General features: G+C 33.1%; 1 protein-coding gene across 1 annotated transcript in view; it reads left to right on the forward strand.

The window, feature by feature from the left end:
* Positions 1 to 18,396, forward strand: part of LOC126892039 (long-chain fatty acid transport protein 4-like) — a 137,506-nt gene that overhangs the window by 104,406 nt on the left and 14,704 nt on the right. Inside the window, exons 5-7 of the mRNA XM_050661463.1 lie at positions 6,902 to 7,136; positions 8,136 to 8,337; positions 15,149 to 15,341. Coding sequence (XP_050517420.1) covers positions 6,902 to 7,136; positions 8,136 to 8,337; positions 15,149 to 15,341 — 630 coding nt within the window. The remainder of the gene's footprint in view (positions 1 to 6,901; positions 7,137 to 8,135; positions 8,338 to 15,148; positions 15,342 to 18,396) is intronic.

Raw genomic sequence — 18,396 nt, forward strand, 5'->3', positions numbered from 1 at the left:
CATTCCTAATGTATGTTGACTGAATTTTACTTTTCTTCTTTCGTTTATAACTTTATTTTCTCTATTCACACATACCGCTCTTATTTCCTCTTCTTTTTCATGTACCATGTCCTTGTAGAACGTTGGGTACCATCATATCTATATTAATTTTATTCACTGCCACCCTAAATAGCAGGATTGTATCAACCCATAACAATCTCGTAAGTTCTTCAACCATGAGGTTCTTCTTCGTCCTGGACTGCGTTTACCTGCTATTTTCTCTTGCACAATATTTTGTAGCAATATATTATATTTGGGACCTCAATGTCCAAAATTTTCCACCTTTCTCTTATTGGTGTTTTTTATAATCTCAGTAGTCTTGCTGAGACGTTAGTATTGTGGAGTTCTCCACCCAAGAAACTTTTAAAACTCTTCTATAGCACCAAATTTCGAAAGCCTCAAGGCGATTTAGATCGTTTTTATTCACAGTCCATGACTCGACACCATAAAGCAAGACCGAGAACACGTAGCAGCGAAGTAGGCGGATCCTCAATGCCAACTTTAGGTCTCTCTCTGTTATATAATACCTTGGACAACCTTCTAAAAGCGACTTAGGCCTGCTCTATCGTAGGTCAGTAGCACACAAAGGCTTTGTAACAAAAATAAGAAAACTTCTGTTGGAGTGAAAGTAAAAAGAAAGATATAGGTACTCCAACAGAAGTAAGGAAAAAGAAAGAAAATGACTGGGTATATCTAAATAGTTGTGGCTGAAAAGAAAATAGAAATGAAGGGGCTTCAGCGTTGAAGCCGAAGTAATAAAAATTACTAAATACTACTTTGCAGTAGTACTGAAGAAAGGGGGATTAGAAGGGATAGAAGTAGAAGTGGGAAGAGACAGAGGCAAACTGAATAGAGTTGGCTAGCAAGAGATGCAAGAAAACCACTTGACACTCAAGGATGGATACGGCTCGTTTGCATGCCTGTCGAAGAACAGTAGCTCTATGTAGATAGTAATGATGACTAAAAGGTGAAATAATAAAATAAGAATAATGTATTGAAATGAATGAAGATGAATAATGGCTAAAGACGAACAAAATAAATAAAACTAACAAATCATGGGCGCCATGAAAATGATCTTCGATCATTTTCCCAGGTATCTTACACTGCTTTCAAATATTAAATATATTAAACCTGTAATAATGAACATAAAGGAATAATAAAATACTTGATATACAAAATAAATACATATTTATTAAAAATAACTACTAGATTTTTGACAATCTCTGAGTTACACAAAGTGTATATCATGTGACTCTAAAATGACATAAGTTATACAAAAAGTTATCTCTAAGATAACAACAATAATGTTATCTGTTACAAGATTACAGGTATAAGTACCTCTCACTAACATATAGGGTACAAAATTACGTAAGTCTTCTACCAAATGGTTATAGTACGCCTGCTACGTACAACTAAAGGAAACTGACAAAGATGAAAATACTACAAATAAATAGGCCCAAGCCTCACTAAGGGAAAATACAATAATGAAGTACGTAAGTTAAATATACAAGGAATGAAATAGAAATGAAGTTGAGATAAATACCGACGATGACATAAATTAACCGAACAAATGGAATAAAGCCAATAACAATAAAATATTTGGGAAACAAGCAAGTAATATTACAAAATAAATTTACCCGAATTACATAAACCAATATCAAAGCAATAATAAAGTATTAAAAACCTAATTTTCTAGGCTTATTAACTTGTGCACAAGTAACTTACCATAGATCGTAAATAAGTTTGGGAACCTAATACACTAATATTGAAATATGTTATAATAAAAACCAAAGTTAAGCTAAATTGAAAAGAAATATTACATTAACCAAATGTCTGAAATATAAACACTATAGTTACTCAAATCCACACAAACTTAAATGTTCCCAAACAAATCCAAATGACTCCTGAAAGTCCGCTACTGCATCCCAAAATGAGCACCTGGACGGTACGAAATGGTACCTCCTGTAGGTCCAGGTGTAGAATGAAAAGGAGCCGGAATGCCCCCAAATAGCTTGTTCCCAAAATTACTACCCATGATGACTTGTGGTTGGAAATTGTCCTACCTCTCCGATGGTACTGGGAGGTCTAAGTTTTCAAGGGAGTGGCTAAAAAGACAAAATTTCCGTTAGTCAGTTGCTTAGTGTGTGAAAAAAAAAGGATCCAAGGAAAGATAGAAGAAAAACCAAGAAAGTGTTTTTTTGTATAGATAGTAATAAAAAACTCATTAGTGTTAGGCACAAGAAATTACTGAATACTTAACCTTGACAAACTTTATGTGAGAATTTCTAATTACAGCCACGTGGATTTGGGATTTAAATACAGAATAAATATGATTTCTTTAACATAATTAGAGGATATTGCTTAATAATGAAATAATTCAAAGCTAAAAGATACAGATACATAGCTAAAAATTAGGGTTAGGATTTTCTCTGAAAGATTTTGGAATAATTAAAGATAACTACTAATTTTAGTGAATAAATTTACACATAAGATTTAGTCGGAAAAAGTATATATTTCACCATGAAAGGGTGACAACAGATTGTTATAAAAAAATTAATATGAAAATTGTAGTTACCATGAGACTCGATGATGTTGTATAGAAAACCCCATTGGAAGAATAATTATTTCTCCCAAATAATCCTCCATGGGTTGGAATGGAATTCACATTTTTCCTTTTTTTAAACTAGGTATTAACCGGTACTTGATCTAAATTTAGTCCCATGCCACTCTGAACAATTCCCAACTAAAAGTGAAAGCTCTGCTGAGTTTCTTTCCGACTGTCACAAGGACGACCTCAGAACACGAAATACTATTGCTCGATAGGTGGCGTACATAGTACGTTCCATCACCGAAGTGTGACGTCACGTCAGAAGTCCTTTACGAGAAATTAGAGAATTTAAATGAGAGACCGAGGGAAAATAATTATAATAATAATTAAAGAGCTAATTTCGTAACGTGACCGTTACAGCTTGCATACTTGAGTGTTACAGGAGCCATGAGAACAGCCCCAACGGACGCGCTAGAAGTTCTGCTAAACCTACCACCTCTGCATATATACATACAGAATGAAGCCAGATCAACAGTACATCGGTTGATTCAGGGCCAAGCTCCAAAAAGTATGATGCGGGGAGCTGATAACTTAAGGCTATACCAGGACATAAAGGCAGGCTCGGTTCTAGGAATGCCTGTAGACCGAATGGTTACGAGGTATAGTTTTAACAACAATTTTCAAATTACAATACCAAAAAGAGAGGACTGGGAAACTGGTCCGCCGCTAACGGCAAACTCAATATGGTATACGGACGGCTCCAAAACCGATATAGGTACAGGGGCTGGAATATAATAATAATAATAATAATAATAATAATATATGGTATAAAACACAAGGACGGAAGTCCATGTATGTCTAAGAACATACGCGACCGTATTTCAAGCCGAAGTAGCTGCTATACAAAGGTGCGCTATGGATCTAATCATCCGAAATCTAGATAACGACTCCATCGTTATCTATTCGGATAGTCAAGCGGCTCTAAAGGCCGGTTCGGTACAGGTCGATTCATGGTTGGTATGGAACTATTTGAATGTCCTCTCTCAGGTGGGAAGTCGAAACAGATTGACACTTGCCTGGTTGCCGGTACATAAGGATCATCGTGGCAACGAGAAGGCCGATGAATTGGCCCGAGAAGGCGCATCTACGCCACTGGTTGGTCCGGAACCCTTCTTTGGAATCGCAAATACGATAAAAAGAGCAGCTATACACAAATGGGTGCAACAGAAGTCTCTTGAGTGGTGGAACAACTCTTCAGGACAGAGGCAGGCCAAACAGTTCATCAAAGGACATTCGGCTAAATTTACAGCATACTTACTTTCGCGCAGTCGCAGGACTGTCAGAATGATAATGGGTCTGCTGACTGGACACTGTAGACTCAATAGACACTTGTGTCTCATAGGCCTGACAGAAGAGGACACCTGTAGTTTCTGTCTGGAAGAAGAGGAAACCGCTCTTCATGTTATGTGTCATTGCGAAGGTCTCACACGAGTGCGGTTTCTAGAACTAGGGGAGGAAAAACTGAAAGCACCAGGCTACATGAAAAGGCCACTATCAAGGCTGTTGAGTCTCATTAAGAGAACCAAGCTAGATGAAGTGCTTTAAAAGAAGGGGGAAACACAATAGATCTGCAAAGGTCGCAGTGTATCAGGCTCTATTGGCCGAACCATACATTCATTTATCCTAGATCTAATTTCGCCGTGAGTCTCTGCATTACAATTTAATTAAATGGATATCCAAGGTAAACAATTTGATCAACTTGCTCAAGCTTGATATTATTTACGTATATAGACGGTTTTATATTCTGTTGTTTACTTATTACGAGTATTTTGGTTTTCCGTATATTCAGATCCAGACCTGCTTCTATGCAACTCTCAAAGCTTCTTGAGTAGAAGCTAGGAGTACTGTGTCGTCCTCATACCTATCGCAAAATTATTTTCTCATCATCATCATCATCAATGGCGCTACAACTCTTCGTGAGTCTTTGCCGCGTTTACTATTGCCTTCCATGTTTGTCGGTCCTGTGCCACTAATTCCCATTGTCGCACTCATATTTTCTCTAGATCTTCTTGGACTGCATCTTTCACATTATTAATTGAAGACACAAGTGCATGAAGGGTATATGTGACATTTGCAAGTTATTGAGAAAAATGAAGTTAAAGTTTTTATACTAGAAATTTTTTACTATAAGATCTAAATAGACTAAATTTATAGGATAGGTAGTCCTAAAACTTATATATTTATTAACACTATTAAAAAAAACTTAAAAAAAATATTTATTATATATTTTTTATATATAAAAAGTGTACATAGATCCTTTACACTCTAGTAACTTAGAAAATATTAATTTTAAAACGTGTTTGGCTTGTTTGAAAGATTTTTAGGTTCGAACAACTTACTTTTAACATAAAAAACATGTTTTGGAAAATTTGTCACATAGACCCTTCATGCACTTGTGTCTTCAATTATAATGTGGTCAAAAATCCCATTGCTTTTTCATATAGTTATGTTGCTTTTTAATCACACATACATACCTTCTAATTGTTATTCAATAATTGCCGTCAAACGCATTAAAATATATCCTTGACCTCCACAAAATACGCGTTATCAATACACTAATGTTACTTTTTCAGCATATTTGGTATTATTAGTAGTAATAGCGTCAAATGATAGAAAATATGAAAAAAATATTGCAAATTGGGACTAAAATTGAATTGTTAAGTAATTTATTTAAACATTTCCTCTGATTAATATTAATTAGTCGTGAAATACATATTTATTTGAAGTATTACATTTGTATTATATCTACGTTTGTGTGTGACACATATAGCATAGAAAAGTATCACAATTATTATACAACCAGTATTTAACGAGCTACCAGAAGAATGTCGCAAAGAAGATTAGCTGCACACATTATTCGGCAAAAAAAACAGTACTCAAATCAATATTGAAATGTTTATGATTATTTATATATTATACATATATAGATGATATAGTCTTGAAAACATTAGTCACGACGACGTTCCCGGTAAAACAAATGTTAAAGGTGCCCTCTGGTACGAAAAAATCTTTATATCTGCCTCCTTCAGTATACTCCATATGTACACATCAGGTGGCGTTAGGTCTGGTGATTGCGATGGGTATGGATAATCACTGCCACGTGAAATAAGGCGATCCCCAAAATGATCGCTCAGTATTCGAAGAGATTCCCTGTCCATGTGACAGCTTGCCCCGTCCTGTTGAAACCATTGTTGATTTTAAGCTTGGACCGTTTTCGCTACCTTTTCCGTATCACCGATAATAGTACTCCACGATAAAAAAAATTTCAAACTGAGAACCATCCTGAAGCACCTAACATTAACAGGGTATTCACATACGTTATAACGACGTTTGGAAACGTACTAAACGACGTACGTTTTGGCGCTTTACAGATATGTCATTGAGATTGAGGCATACGCATTTCAGTACTAAAAAAAAAATAAAAAAAATAGTGAATCCTTTATAAAAGGTATATATTTGAAATCCCCAAAAAGGGCTACATCACAATCACATAACTAGTTTTAGACTGGTTTACCAGTCATCATCAGTGCTTACGTGAAGTTTACATGCTAACCACCAAGATATAGTTTAACAAAAATATGTGGGTCAAAGCCCTGTATAAGTAGTCCGTTAAAAATCTGTTACAAACAAATCTGTTAAAAATCTAAACATCTCTTAAAAATGCCAATTAAAGCATGGATGTTTAAACTATTTTAAAATTATGCCCCAGGTAACATCTGAGCTGTGGTGTGACTAGATTGCATGGTGAAAGTCTGGTAGCAAATGACCATTTGCAAATAGTGACTATCCACCACTGACTATCCACCGAATATATTCTTAATATCCTTCTGTAGGCCCTTAACTCAGGCTTCTCTCTCTCTCCCTTAACACGTAGCATCTCAGAAGTCGTATCTTTAAAGAAATTGTAATATCCCTGCTACAGAATACTTCTTTCAGTTTGTTGAAAGCATTTCTTCCCTATAATTTGCCTATTTCTATAATTTATATAAATATAAGCGCGGACTACAGAATCTGAATTCTCTATTTATATTTATTCCGATCTTGTTCTCGAATCGTCTACCAGTTATTGGCCCGCCGAATTATCTAGAAGGCCTTTCTGGGCAGACTTAATATACTAGAATGGATCAGTGGCGACCCGTTCGTCACGCATGTATGTATCTGCCTTCTAGAAACGAATGAAAGGTTCACCGTTAGATAAGGGGGAGAGTAGGGTCCGCATTACAATAACAAAAATTTACGTTCTCCATTTTTTAGCTATTTCCGAGATCTTGGAGAAAATAGAAGCCGAGGTGGCGTTATACCAAATAAGCTGCAACAATAATATAGAAAACGTCAGCCAGAAATATCACAATTTAGACGTTTTAGTCAAAGAAGCCTCCTCGATATGTCCAACCGTCAAAGATCCTTTAAATCACCACGATTGTTTGGTATATATATACACTTCCGGAACCACGGGTCTGCCAAAGGCTGCTGTAATCACCAACTCAAGGTAAGGATTGTCATTTTTGCTAACTGAGCTCTTTATGTCATTGTCTCTTAGAAATATCTTTATCGAATTCCTCTATTTTTTCTTCATCTGTTGATTGGTAGTGGGAGCGTATACATGAATTATTTGGATGCTGTATCTTTCTGATAGTTTAATAACGATGTATTTCAATATTCTCTCCGAAACAATGCATGTGTATTGTGCTCTTTATGGGCCTGGTAGAACGTATGACCAGAATGGAGTTTTGTACATTGTTCTCGTGGTAGTCTCCTTTCACTCAGACCAAGGACATTCCACTTTATCCTAGTTCGTTCTTCTTCCAGTTCATCCATTCTTTCAGGCGATTTGAGGTTTCTGACGTTGAGACTATACCCTATTCCACGAACATACGCCTGTTTTGGATTACTTCGACAACGAATATTTTACTGTGCAAAATAAGAAGAACGAAAGTAAATTGCAAATTACATTGTTGTTTATTGGAATAATTATTAGCGCCATTTACTTTCGTACTTCTTATGTTGCACAGTAAAATATTCGTTGTTGAAGTAATCCAAAACAGGCGTATGTTCGTGGAATGGCCCATAGCAATATAACTATGTTGCTTTCGATGTTTTAATGAGTTTGGCCTCCCCCAGATTCCATTAGGCTGTCCTCAGAGTTGGATTGAGTGCTCACCTGGAGACTAGATCCTATTGTTTTAAAACTCATTTAGGGTTGGTTAGCCATAACTCGCCACATTGGCAAGACGGGTTGGCGAGTGTTAAATGGGGATATAGGGAAGAGATTTGAGGTATGGGTAGGATAATACTGGGACTTAGGCCTGCATTTCTCGAAGTACGGAGTGGAGGAAAACCAGATGCTCAAGTAGGTCTACCCTCTATCGGAATCATAGAGAGGTACTTTCCGCACCTAAATAGCTTTTTGTCGCGTATACAGTGTTAATTTTTTTCTTTAGTGTATAATATGTACAATTGTTTTATTTGAATCAATATTAAATTCCAGATACATCTTTATAGCGGCAGCAATAAACAAAATGTGCAATTTCAAGTCTTCTGATGTCTTCTACACACCACTTCCTTTGTACCATACTGCAGGAGGGTGTATGACAGTAGGGCAAATGTTAATTTTCGGAGCCACTATCGTGATACGGAAAAAGTTCTCTGCGTCCGGGTATTTCTCAGACTGTCGTCGATATAAAGCTACGGTGAGTATTATTATTTCATTCAAAATTTTAGAATTTTCACGGTGTACAACTAGGGCATGTATGTAGGCAGGCGCGGATACAGGGGGGCGTCAACGGGTCCATAACCCCGCTATTGTATTTAGTCTATAAGTATTTTTTTATTATTTATTATTTTTTTCTGTTAACTCTAAACTTTAAGCCATCAGTACAACACTAAATTACACGACAACCGCTTCCAATTGAAAGAAGCCATAAAATCTAATAAAACACCCTTCTCGGAAAAATAATCTGCAGGCGCATTTGTTTGGGTACCGGTGGAACCATAAACAACGGAAATATTTTTCTCAATTCAAAGAATAACAAAAATGATATTTTAAAATGCAAATACATTACACTGGGTATAAACCTTATCTCATGAAAAGTCACGTTTCAAATTTGCGATGCAATAAAGATCTAAAAATTTGTATTTTACTAGATAGTCCATGCGTACCTACCCATTGATGGTAGAAAGGTTAATCTTTATGGTAAAGAACGACCAGTGAGATTAATAGTCGTGAATTGTCTATCAATCCTTTTGATACCGTAGGTATCTGGGATTATATAGTGTATTTTATCCTTAGAGTAAGTGTGAGTCGTATGGCTAAATCTGGAAAATATAATATTTGAGCAGTCTTGAGACAGGTCTTGGACAAAATTTCGGGAGACTGCTCCTATTTTTCGGTAGAAATCGTCAAATTTCGCTAGATTTCATTTTTTGCTTCTTTTGCGACCACATTGCAAAAAAATGATATTTTAGTTACGAGTATTCAAAAATTATCTACATCCATCATAATATAATGATCAATAATCACCATTCATCATAAAAATCATTCAAAGTTCAAAATCGGTATACCTTAAAAAAATGTATTTTCTCGGCTTTCTAGGTATTATAGAGCAATTTTCTTCATTTTTTTTAATCCAAAGTAACTCGAGTAGAGCCGTCTAACTAACGCAATACTAAATATCAAGGATGCTTTAGTTTTGTTATAATAGAATAATTTATTTATAATAAAATAAAACTGCATATTTTTTCCTCTTGTAGACTTTTTAAAAAAACTTACCACACGTGTACCTATTAAGGTTCAAAACACAAATATTCTTATTTGAAAGCTGTATAATTGTTTAAACAAGTTAAAAATTTTTGTTTTATTTATTTATTTATTTATTTATTTACGGGCGAACCCATTTTACAAATTAAGTACAATTTTAAAACAAGTACAATAATTTAAAAAAAAAATACAATTAACATGTCAAAGGTTTAAAACAAAATAAAACATTTATAAGCTAAAAATTACAAGACAATTAAACATGAAAGTATACAGACAAATAATATAAATAATAATCATAAAAAGTAGGTACCTACATCTGATAATAACTGTCGTCAAGTGATATTTGACAATACGGCCTTGAATCTATTTAAGCTGTAGGAAAAGTCGAGTTCCTGAAATTGATTTGCAATTCTTTGGCTTCGAGATAAGAACGAATAATGAGCATAATTTGTTCTATGCATTGGTACAGAAAATGAAACCAATTGTCTTGTCTGGCGGTTGGGAACTGCGAAATTAATTTTGGCTAACATATCTGGGCAGTCAGTTTGTGAGTTAACCAGCTTAAATAATAGAATTAAGTCGTGATGTAATCGACGGCTTTTTAATGTAGTAATATTTAGCATCTGTAAAATGTCGTCATAATGCATATACTGGCCAAGTTTAAACGCAACATGTCTAAGGAATTTATGTTGCACATTCTCAATTTTATCACTATACAACTGATAATAAGGAGACCACACAGAAGAGCAATATTCCAGATGAGATCTAACCAACGAACAATATAGAATCTTTAATGGTTGGATGGACGTAAAATCAGAAGTAACTCGTTTGATATATCCAAGAAGCCTCAAAGATTTGTTATTGATGGTTTTAAAGTGCTCATGAAAAGTTAGTGAGGTATCTAGCCATATTCCAAGATCTTTGATTACAGTTTGTGATGAAAGAACAGATGTATTAATACTGTAATCATTTAGTAAAGGGTTATTAGTTCGATAAAAACGCATGACATGACACTTACTTGTATTCAGTTCCATACCATTATTGATGCACCAACTTTGAAGTTTAGTCAAGTCGTCTTGTAATTTTTCAGCATCTTCACTTGACCTTATGACAGAAAATACCTTTAAATCATCAGTAAGTAATAAGTAATAGTTATTAAAACCTTTACCTTTCAATTGCCAGATGACGCTAGTCACCTAATCCATACACGTCAGTTGCAATTTGGGGATAAGCTTTCACGGTTGGTCACTTCGAGTATGGAACAGCAGGCCTAGGCCTCTCCGATGATGACTCCAATAAGAGTCGAAAATCGTCGGTTCAGAGTGCTGGACTGCGCTCCGTATTCTAAGTGAAAAATAAGATTGTTTTGCCTTCGCATTGCAACTGAATAAAAATGGTATACATTTTTATTAATAGTTATTAACATTTATAAATTACTGCAAAAATAAGGGTTTTTTGCAATTATCTCCAATTGTTTATGTATTTCAAATTAGAAACTACATATTAAGATCTAGAATATTTATTTGAAACATTTTTCTCTAAAATCTACAAGGAATGTTTTATAGGCAAAAACATGATTTTTTACACTTTATAATCGTTTAAAAACAAAACAATGTCGGATATTGAAGCAATTGAGAACGAGAAAAATTTTTAATGTTCTTTAGTTATGTCGAAACACTGTTAGTTAAAAAGGTGCAAAATAAATTTCTCCTGTTTTAAGATTTTAATATAAATACTATTTTTAGTTTGGAATTATCTTCTATATCAAAATAAGCCACAATCCTTCAGTATTCACTATTCAGAGATACATTTTACTCGAAAAATCATAATATAAAAGGACAAAGGACTGGTCATAAAATTGATATCGGTAAATCCGTATCTGCTGGTTCGCACATAGTGTCACAAGCTAGTAAAAGCAATTCAAGAATTCTTGAAAATTGACTAAACCCAGTTGCGATATCTATCCGCTAAAAAAAAATTTCTAATAATTTTGATTTTTCGGTAGAAAAAAAACTCGGCAGATTAATTTGAAAATTAAGCGTTTTGATTTTTCGGTAGAAAAAAAGGGGAATTAGGTAGATCTGTAGATTTGACAGGTATTTGGTAGATCTGCCGAAAAATCGGTAGCTGTGGCATCACTGTATTTGAGGTAAGTCTGCCACCCCCCCCCCCCCTATTATGAATTTCTAGATCCGTGCCTGTATGTAGGTGCGAAATTATTAAAATAATTTCAGAATTTGTGGATGGTGTTATGGGTGTGGTTCAAATGAATTAGGAGAGGTAATTACATATTATACAGGGTGGTCCTTAAGTAATTGTACAAAAAGAAACGGTAGATTCTACACTCTAAAATATTACGATTTAACCCAACTTACTTTAATAAAATGTTGATATTAAGAAAGATACAGGGTGGTAAAGTTAAACTTTTTTTTATTTATTATGGAATATTTCCTGACAGGTATGAGATAACAACATGAAATTTGGTATGTGGGGGTTTTTTGGGTCGAGAAAACTAAATTCCCTACCAAAAATTATGTATTGCCCAGATTGCGCCACATACGCCTTTCAGCACTCATTTATTACGTTCAATTTTTTTTTATCCCTCACTCTGTATAGTTTTAACATTAAATTTTTTATTCTTCTATTAGTTTTACTTAAAAAAGGTATAATTCTTTCATTTCCGTAAACTCAACCGTTTTCGAGATAAACGCATTTTAAATCTGCGATACACCATCATTTTTAGCATAATATCATTGTAGTTACACCCGAAAAATAACTTAAAACCATAAAATTATCCAAAAATGTATCGCAAATTTCTTCAAATGGAATTTGCGATGCAATGACATAAATTTGAGAACTGGCACAATTATTATGGTTTTTTTTTATAATTATTATAGTTATTTTTCGGGTGTAACTACAATGATATTGTGCTAAAAATGATGGTGTATCGCAGATTTAAAATGCGTTTATCTCGAAAACGGTTGAGTTTAGGGAGATGAAAGAAGTATACCTTTTTTAAGTAAAACTAATAGGAGAATAAAAATTTTAATGTCAAAATTATACAGAGTGAGGGATAAAAAAAATTGAACGTAATAAATGAGTGCTGAAAGGCGTATGTGGCGCCCTCAAGGCAATACATAATTTTTGGTAGGGAATTTAGTTTTCTCGACCCAAAAAACCCCCACGTACCAAATTTCATGTTGTTATCTTATACCTGTCAGGAAATATTCAATATTAAATAAAAAAAAAGTTTAACTTTACCACCCTGTATCTTTCTTAATATCAACATTTTATTAAAGTAAGTTGGGTTAAATCGTAATATTTTAGAGTGTAGAATCTACTGTTTCTTTTTGTACAATTACTTAAGGACCACCCTGTATAGACAGTACCATAATCAAGTTTATAAAAAGGCTTACAAACATGACTATTATTTCACTCGTTTTCACTATTTTCAAACAAAAACAAAAACTATAGCGGAAGAATAAGAACCTATAAGCTGAGAAACTTGCAAACAAGAAATGAGTATATAGAAAAAACAGAAAAACAGTTTGCAAGGATTGAAAAGAGAAGACAAAGTAGAAATGTGGAAGAAAAGTGGATCAGATTTAAGGCAATACTATTAGAAACAGCAGGGCAAGTTTGCGGGTATACCAGAAGAAATAATCATAAAAAGCAGACAAGGTGGTGGAACAACGATATTAAAAAAGAAGTCAGAGAAAAGAAAAGGCTATGGAAAATGTACATACAAAAAAGAAATCAAGAGGCATACGATAAATACAAGGAACAGCGCAACAAAGTTAAAGTAAGGATAAAACAAGAAAAGCAGAACGCATGGGAAGAATTTGGAAGAACTATGGAAGAAAATAGTACCCAAAATACAAAATTATTTTATAGAGTATTAAAGAATATGAGAAGTAAAACGGAAATTAAACTACAGCAGATAAAAGATAGAAACGGAAATATAATAACCGAGGATGAGCCCATTATAGAAAGGTGGAGAGAATATTTCAAGGAACTTTTAAGCAATGAAAATACAACAGCAGAGAATAACACACAGATAACAGATGAAACACCTGAAAGAGGGCAAGAAGTCGTTTATGAAACTAAAATAAAGATGGAAGAAGTTGAAGATGCACTAGAAAAACTAAAAGTTGGTAAAGCAGCAGGGATCGACGAAATAGATGCTGAATTATTGAAATATCTTGGACAACAGGGTAAACAAGAATTACATGACCTACTAAATTTAGCGTGGACAAACAAAAAAATCCCAGAGGATTGGAACATTTCAATAATACTGCCTATACACAAAAAGGGAGACACGAAAGAGTGCAGTAATTATAGGGGTATATCACTTCTCTGCTCAGCGTTGAAAAGCTACGAAATTATCCTAGAAAAGAAACTACGAGAAATAGTTGAGCCTCGACTGGCGGATACACAAAGTGGATTTAGACCATCACACAGCGTACAAGATCATATATTCACACTACAGCAAATTACTGAAAAAACACTGTTAAAAAACGATACACTGTACCTGGCGTTTTTAGATATGAAAAAGGCGATTGACATGGTCAATAGAGAAGGAATATGGCAAAGCCTGATAAACAAGGAAGTAGATGAAGAACTTGTAAGTTTAATAAAGAGTTTGTATGTCAACACAAAAAACCAGGTCAGGACAAGTAACTTAATCTCCGGCGAATTTTCTAATAACGACGGGGTTAGACAAGGTGGAGTGTTGAGCCCACTGTTATTTATTTCCGTTATGGATGAAGTTATTAAAAAGTGTTGGAAAAAAACTAAAAAATGCGCTATAGGGTATAGAAATTTGCAACAAATAAAAATTGAAGCCTGTGCATTTGCTGATGACATTGTATTAGTTGCAAGAACTGAAAAGGCTCTCGCAGATAACATTAGAATCTGGGCTGAAGAACTAAAAAACTACAACTTAATAATAAATATGGAGAAAACTAAAGTAATGACAATAGCCAACAAAGAAGCAACTGTAAATATTGAAATCGAAGGGCAAAAAATCGAGCAAGTAGACCTCTTTAAGTGTTTGGGAATAATGTTAAACAACAAAGGTACACAAAAAGATGAAATTGGAAACAGAATAAAATTGGCAACGAGAACTTATTATTCACTGTATAAAAATTTCCTAAACAAAAAAGAAATATCGAGGAAAACCAAAATGACAGTATATAAAACTGTATATATGCCAATTACAATATATGGGGCAGAAAGCTGGGTACTTAATGACAGACAAAGAATAAGATTACAAGCTACAGAAATGAGATACTTAAGAAAAGTGGTGGGAGCAAGAAGATTAGACAAAAGAAGAAACGAAGATATAAGACATGAATTACAGGTAAAATCGCTCAACGAAAAAGTTGAAGAAAAGAAGTTAAAATGGGCTGGACACATGATAAGAATGAGTGGTGAGAGACAAGTGAAAATGACATGGGAGGCCAAAGCATTGGATAAAAGCACGAGGGGCAGACCAAGGAAAAGCTGGAACACTAGTGTAAACGAAATACTCAAGAAAAGAGGAACATCGTGGCAAGAAGCAAAAGTTTTAGCAGCAGATAGGAAGAATTGGCGTAAATTTGCAGAGAGTATTATATAAAGGAGGAATCCTCGACACCTAATGGTAAAAGAGGCAACCGATTATGTATGTATGTATGTATTTCACTCGTGCATCGATAATGTAGGTATGTGTATTTTATATGTAATTTGTTTTTTGGTTGTAGATAGGACAATATATCGGAGAAATGGCCCGATATATCTTGGCAGTATCTCCAAGCGAGAAGGATAAGAACCATAACATAAGAATGATCTACGGAAACGGTCTTCGTCCACAAATATGGAGGGAATTCGTGGACAGGTTCAACATTCCATTAGTCGGCGAATTTTATGGAGCAACTGAGGGAAATGCTAATATAGGTGAGTTTAATTAGTAATTTAAAACCACTTCGTGATACCCGCGGCTGATCTACGGGAGGAGTAAATGGAGGGGATCAAGACGGTCCAACATTAAAGAAAAAAATTGTTGAAACATAAAAATATATTATCTGATATGAAAGTTAAATCAGTAGACAGACAAATTCAACCCATAGGAGAGTGCATATAGATTTTCACTTCGGAAAAAATCAAACAAGATAGAACTTTTTGTGATTGCATTAAGAAATGTTTAATAAACAACATATCAAAAAGTTCTACTCGAGAAGTGGGTGCTTAATTTTTTATTAAACAAATGAACTAAGAAATTAGATGTTTTTTTTAAATAACTCCGAAAATATAAATTTTAGAAAAATACTGACTTGACCATTAAAAAATTCAGAAAATTTTACAAAAAAAAAACCTTATACAAAGAGTTTTCTAAAATTAAATCTGTATCTTCTATAATTTTTTATTTATAACGCTAAAGTCACCCTTCTCACAAACATTGGCGCACTGTAAACTAGCGTACGGCGAAGTGCACGGTTGAGTTATTTTAATGTAATTCTTTAACCAATGGATCAAATGAAATTTTACAAACTGAACATAAAAGAAGAATAATTAAGCTATCTTATGGTTATAATAGAAAGAAATAAAATGTATGGGCATAAGTACGGTGTGGGCGGAAAATGAGCCTTACATGAATTTTGTTTAAAATGATTTAAAAATGTGTAGCTAATACATGTTTTCTTAGAAAACTCTCAATTTTGCACAACTTACCTTTCAAGCATCTTACTAAATGATGTTTCATTCAAAAAAATTCCCAAAAATTTAATTCACGTGATATGACGCCTCAAAAAATGTAATTTTTGAAATCTTCGTAGTTTTATAGAATTGCCAACACTTTAAGACAGTATTACTCAAGTTTGAACAGATCTATTACAGTTTTATAAGTGATTTTTTAAAGCTTAGGATGTAGTCTTTAAAATGAACCAAATTATTTTACTTTAGAAATGAAATAAACTATTTCTTTTTGAGAAAATTAAGAAAGATAACAAAAATGTAATACAAAAACCGAAAATTACTAGCTAAAAAAATGCTTATACAAAGTGATCAAAACTTTTTTCTGTAAAACTGACCTAAAATACATTTAATAATAAGCTTCAACAATAATAAATGTTCAGCAAAAAAAATTTTTTTTAGCTCTTATACAGTATGTCTGCGTAACTTGGAACCTATTAATAACTTTTTTATTATCAGTTTTACGAAAAAAAGTTATTCTTTATAAGATACTTCTGCATCGTATATAATCTAAGACGCAATCAAATATCAAATTCAATTAATTTTATACGAGGTATGTCAAAAAATATGAATTTCACTCAAGAGTAAAGTACCTTTACATTTCATAATATCGAAAATTGTTATTAAGAAAAGTTGTTTGGAATTAAAAAAATTGTTTTAGTGTTCAATTACATCCTTCTAATTAAAATATTGTGAATAATAAAGGCACATAACTCTTAAGAAAAATTCATATTTTTTACATACCTCGTATAAAATTAAAAAAGTTTGATATCTGATGATTGTATCTTATATTTTAGACCAGGGAGAGCATTTTATGAAGAATAACTTTTTTTTGTAAAAGTGATAATAAAATAGTTATCATAATTGTAATAAAATGATGATGAGTATCCATAATTTGAGAAAAAATTGAAATTTTTTGAAGTTATACTTCTTTAGGCGCGATTGAGGGTGAAATTGTATTAATCTGCGCGCATGCGCACACAGACAGTATGGAGTTCGTTACTAAATGTTTTAATTTATGTATGTATCAGTCCAGAAAGGTGTGGAAAGGATATATTAGTGTTTTTAAATATATTTTTCTATAAACGTGTTAAAAATACAATTTATAGCACTCCATAGGAGCGTTAAAAATGCTACTTTAAAGCGCCAGTGCTTTAAAAATTTTAAGGTACTGCAGTTAAAAGTGAATTGTCAAATTGTGAAACGTCAAAATATTTATATTTCATTTATTAACATTAATATTAATAATACAACTTGCGAAATTTGAAAAAGGAGGTTTGAAAGGTTTTTTTAAATTTAATTTAAACTGTATTATTGCATTTTTAACACGTTTGTAGAAAAAACTATTAAAATTTGTTAGAATATACAAAAATAAAAGTAGATGTTATTCTATAGTTGTTATGATTTACGTATTGACAGTATAGGCAGTTTTGATGTAATGTCAAGAAAAATATAAAAATGGAATGTCAGTCAAGTTCAAGTAAAAGTTTTTGTAGGTATTGTCCTGTAATTGAGAATGAATAAATTATAATTGTTGATATATAAGACGTTTGTAGAAAAAATATTGTACGATATAGGTGTTAAGAAGTACATTTTTAAGGCACTCATGTGAATTGCAGAATGAGCGAAGCGAATCTTTCACACGATACTTTCACATACGTGACTTAAAATTGTGCTTTTAACATTTATATCATAAATAACTATTATTATAATTTTTGTGTATTTGGACTTCTCTACCTCGGGAATAAGATAATAAGTAATGTATTTAAAGTATTTTATAATTCACTTCGTATATTTGTCACTATGTCTGAGAAATCTTGTAGCCCGTATAAACAAAAGGGTATAGCTCAGTGGTAGAGCGTTGGGTTGGAGATCAAGAGGTCCCCGATTCAAATCCTGGTGTTTTCTAATCTTTTTTTGATTTTTGGTATTGTTTTAATAAAAATTTTTGGAAAGTAGTAAGTAAAAATTAATTTAATCTTTAAATAAAATAGAAATAAAGTGTCCGAAAGTATATTTATTTCATTGAAATCATATTTTTAGAAGTATAACTTCTTACGTGCGTACAAAGTACACACATTCTTTTTTTTATTAGAATGATGTAGTTTTATATTTAAACATAGTTTTTAATTTCAAACAACTTTTCATAATAGAATTTTTTGATATTCTGGAATATAAAGGTACTTTATTCTTTAACGAAATTCATATTTTTTTAACTATTTATAATGGGAAATAAGCCACAATATTATTAAAAAATGAT

This window comes from Diabrotica virgifera, chromosome 9 (assembly GCF_917563875.1).
Source record: "Diabrotica virgifera virgifera chromosome 9, PGI_DIABVI_V3a".
NCBI lineage: Eukaryota > Metazoa > Arthropoda > Insecta > Coleoptera > Chrysomelidae > Diabrotica > Diabrotica virgifera.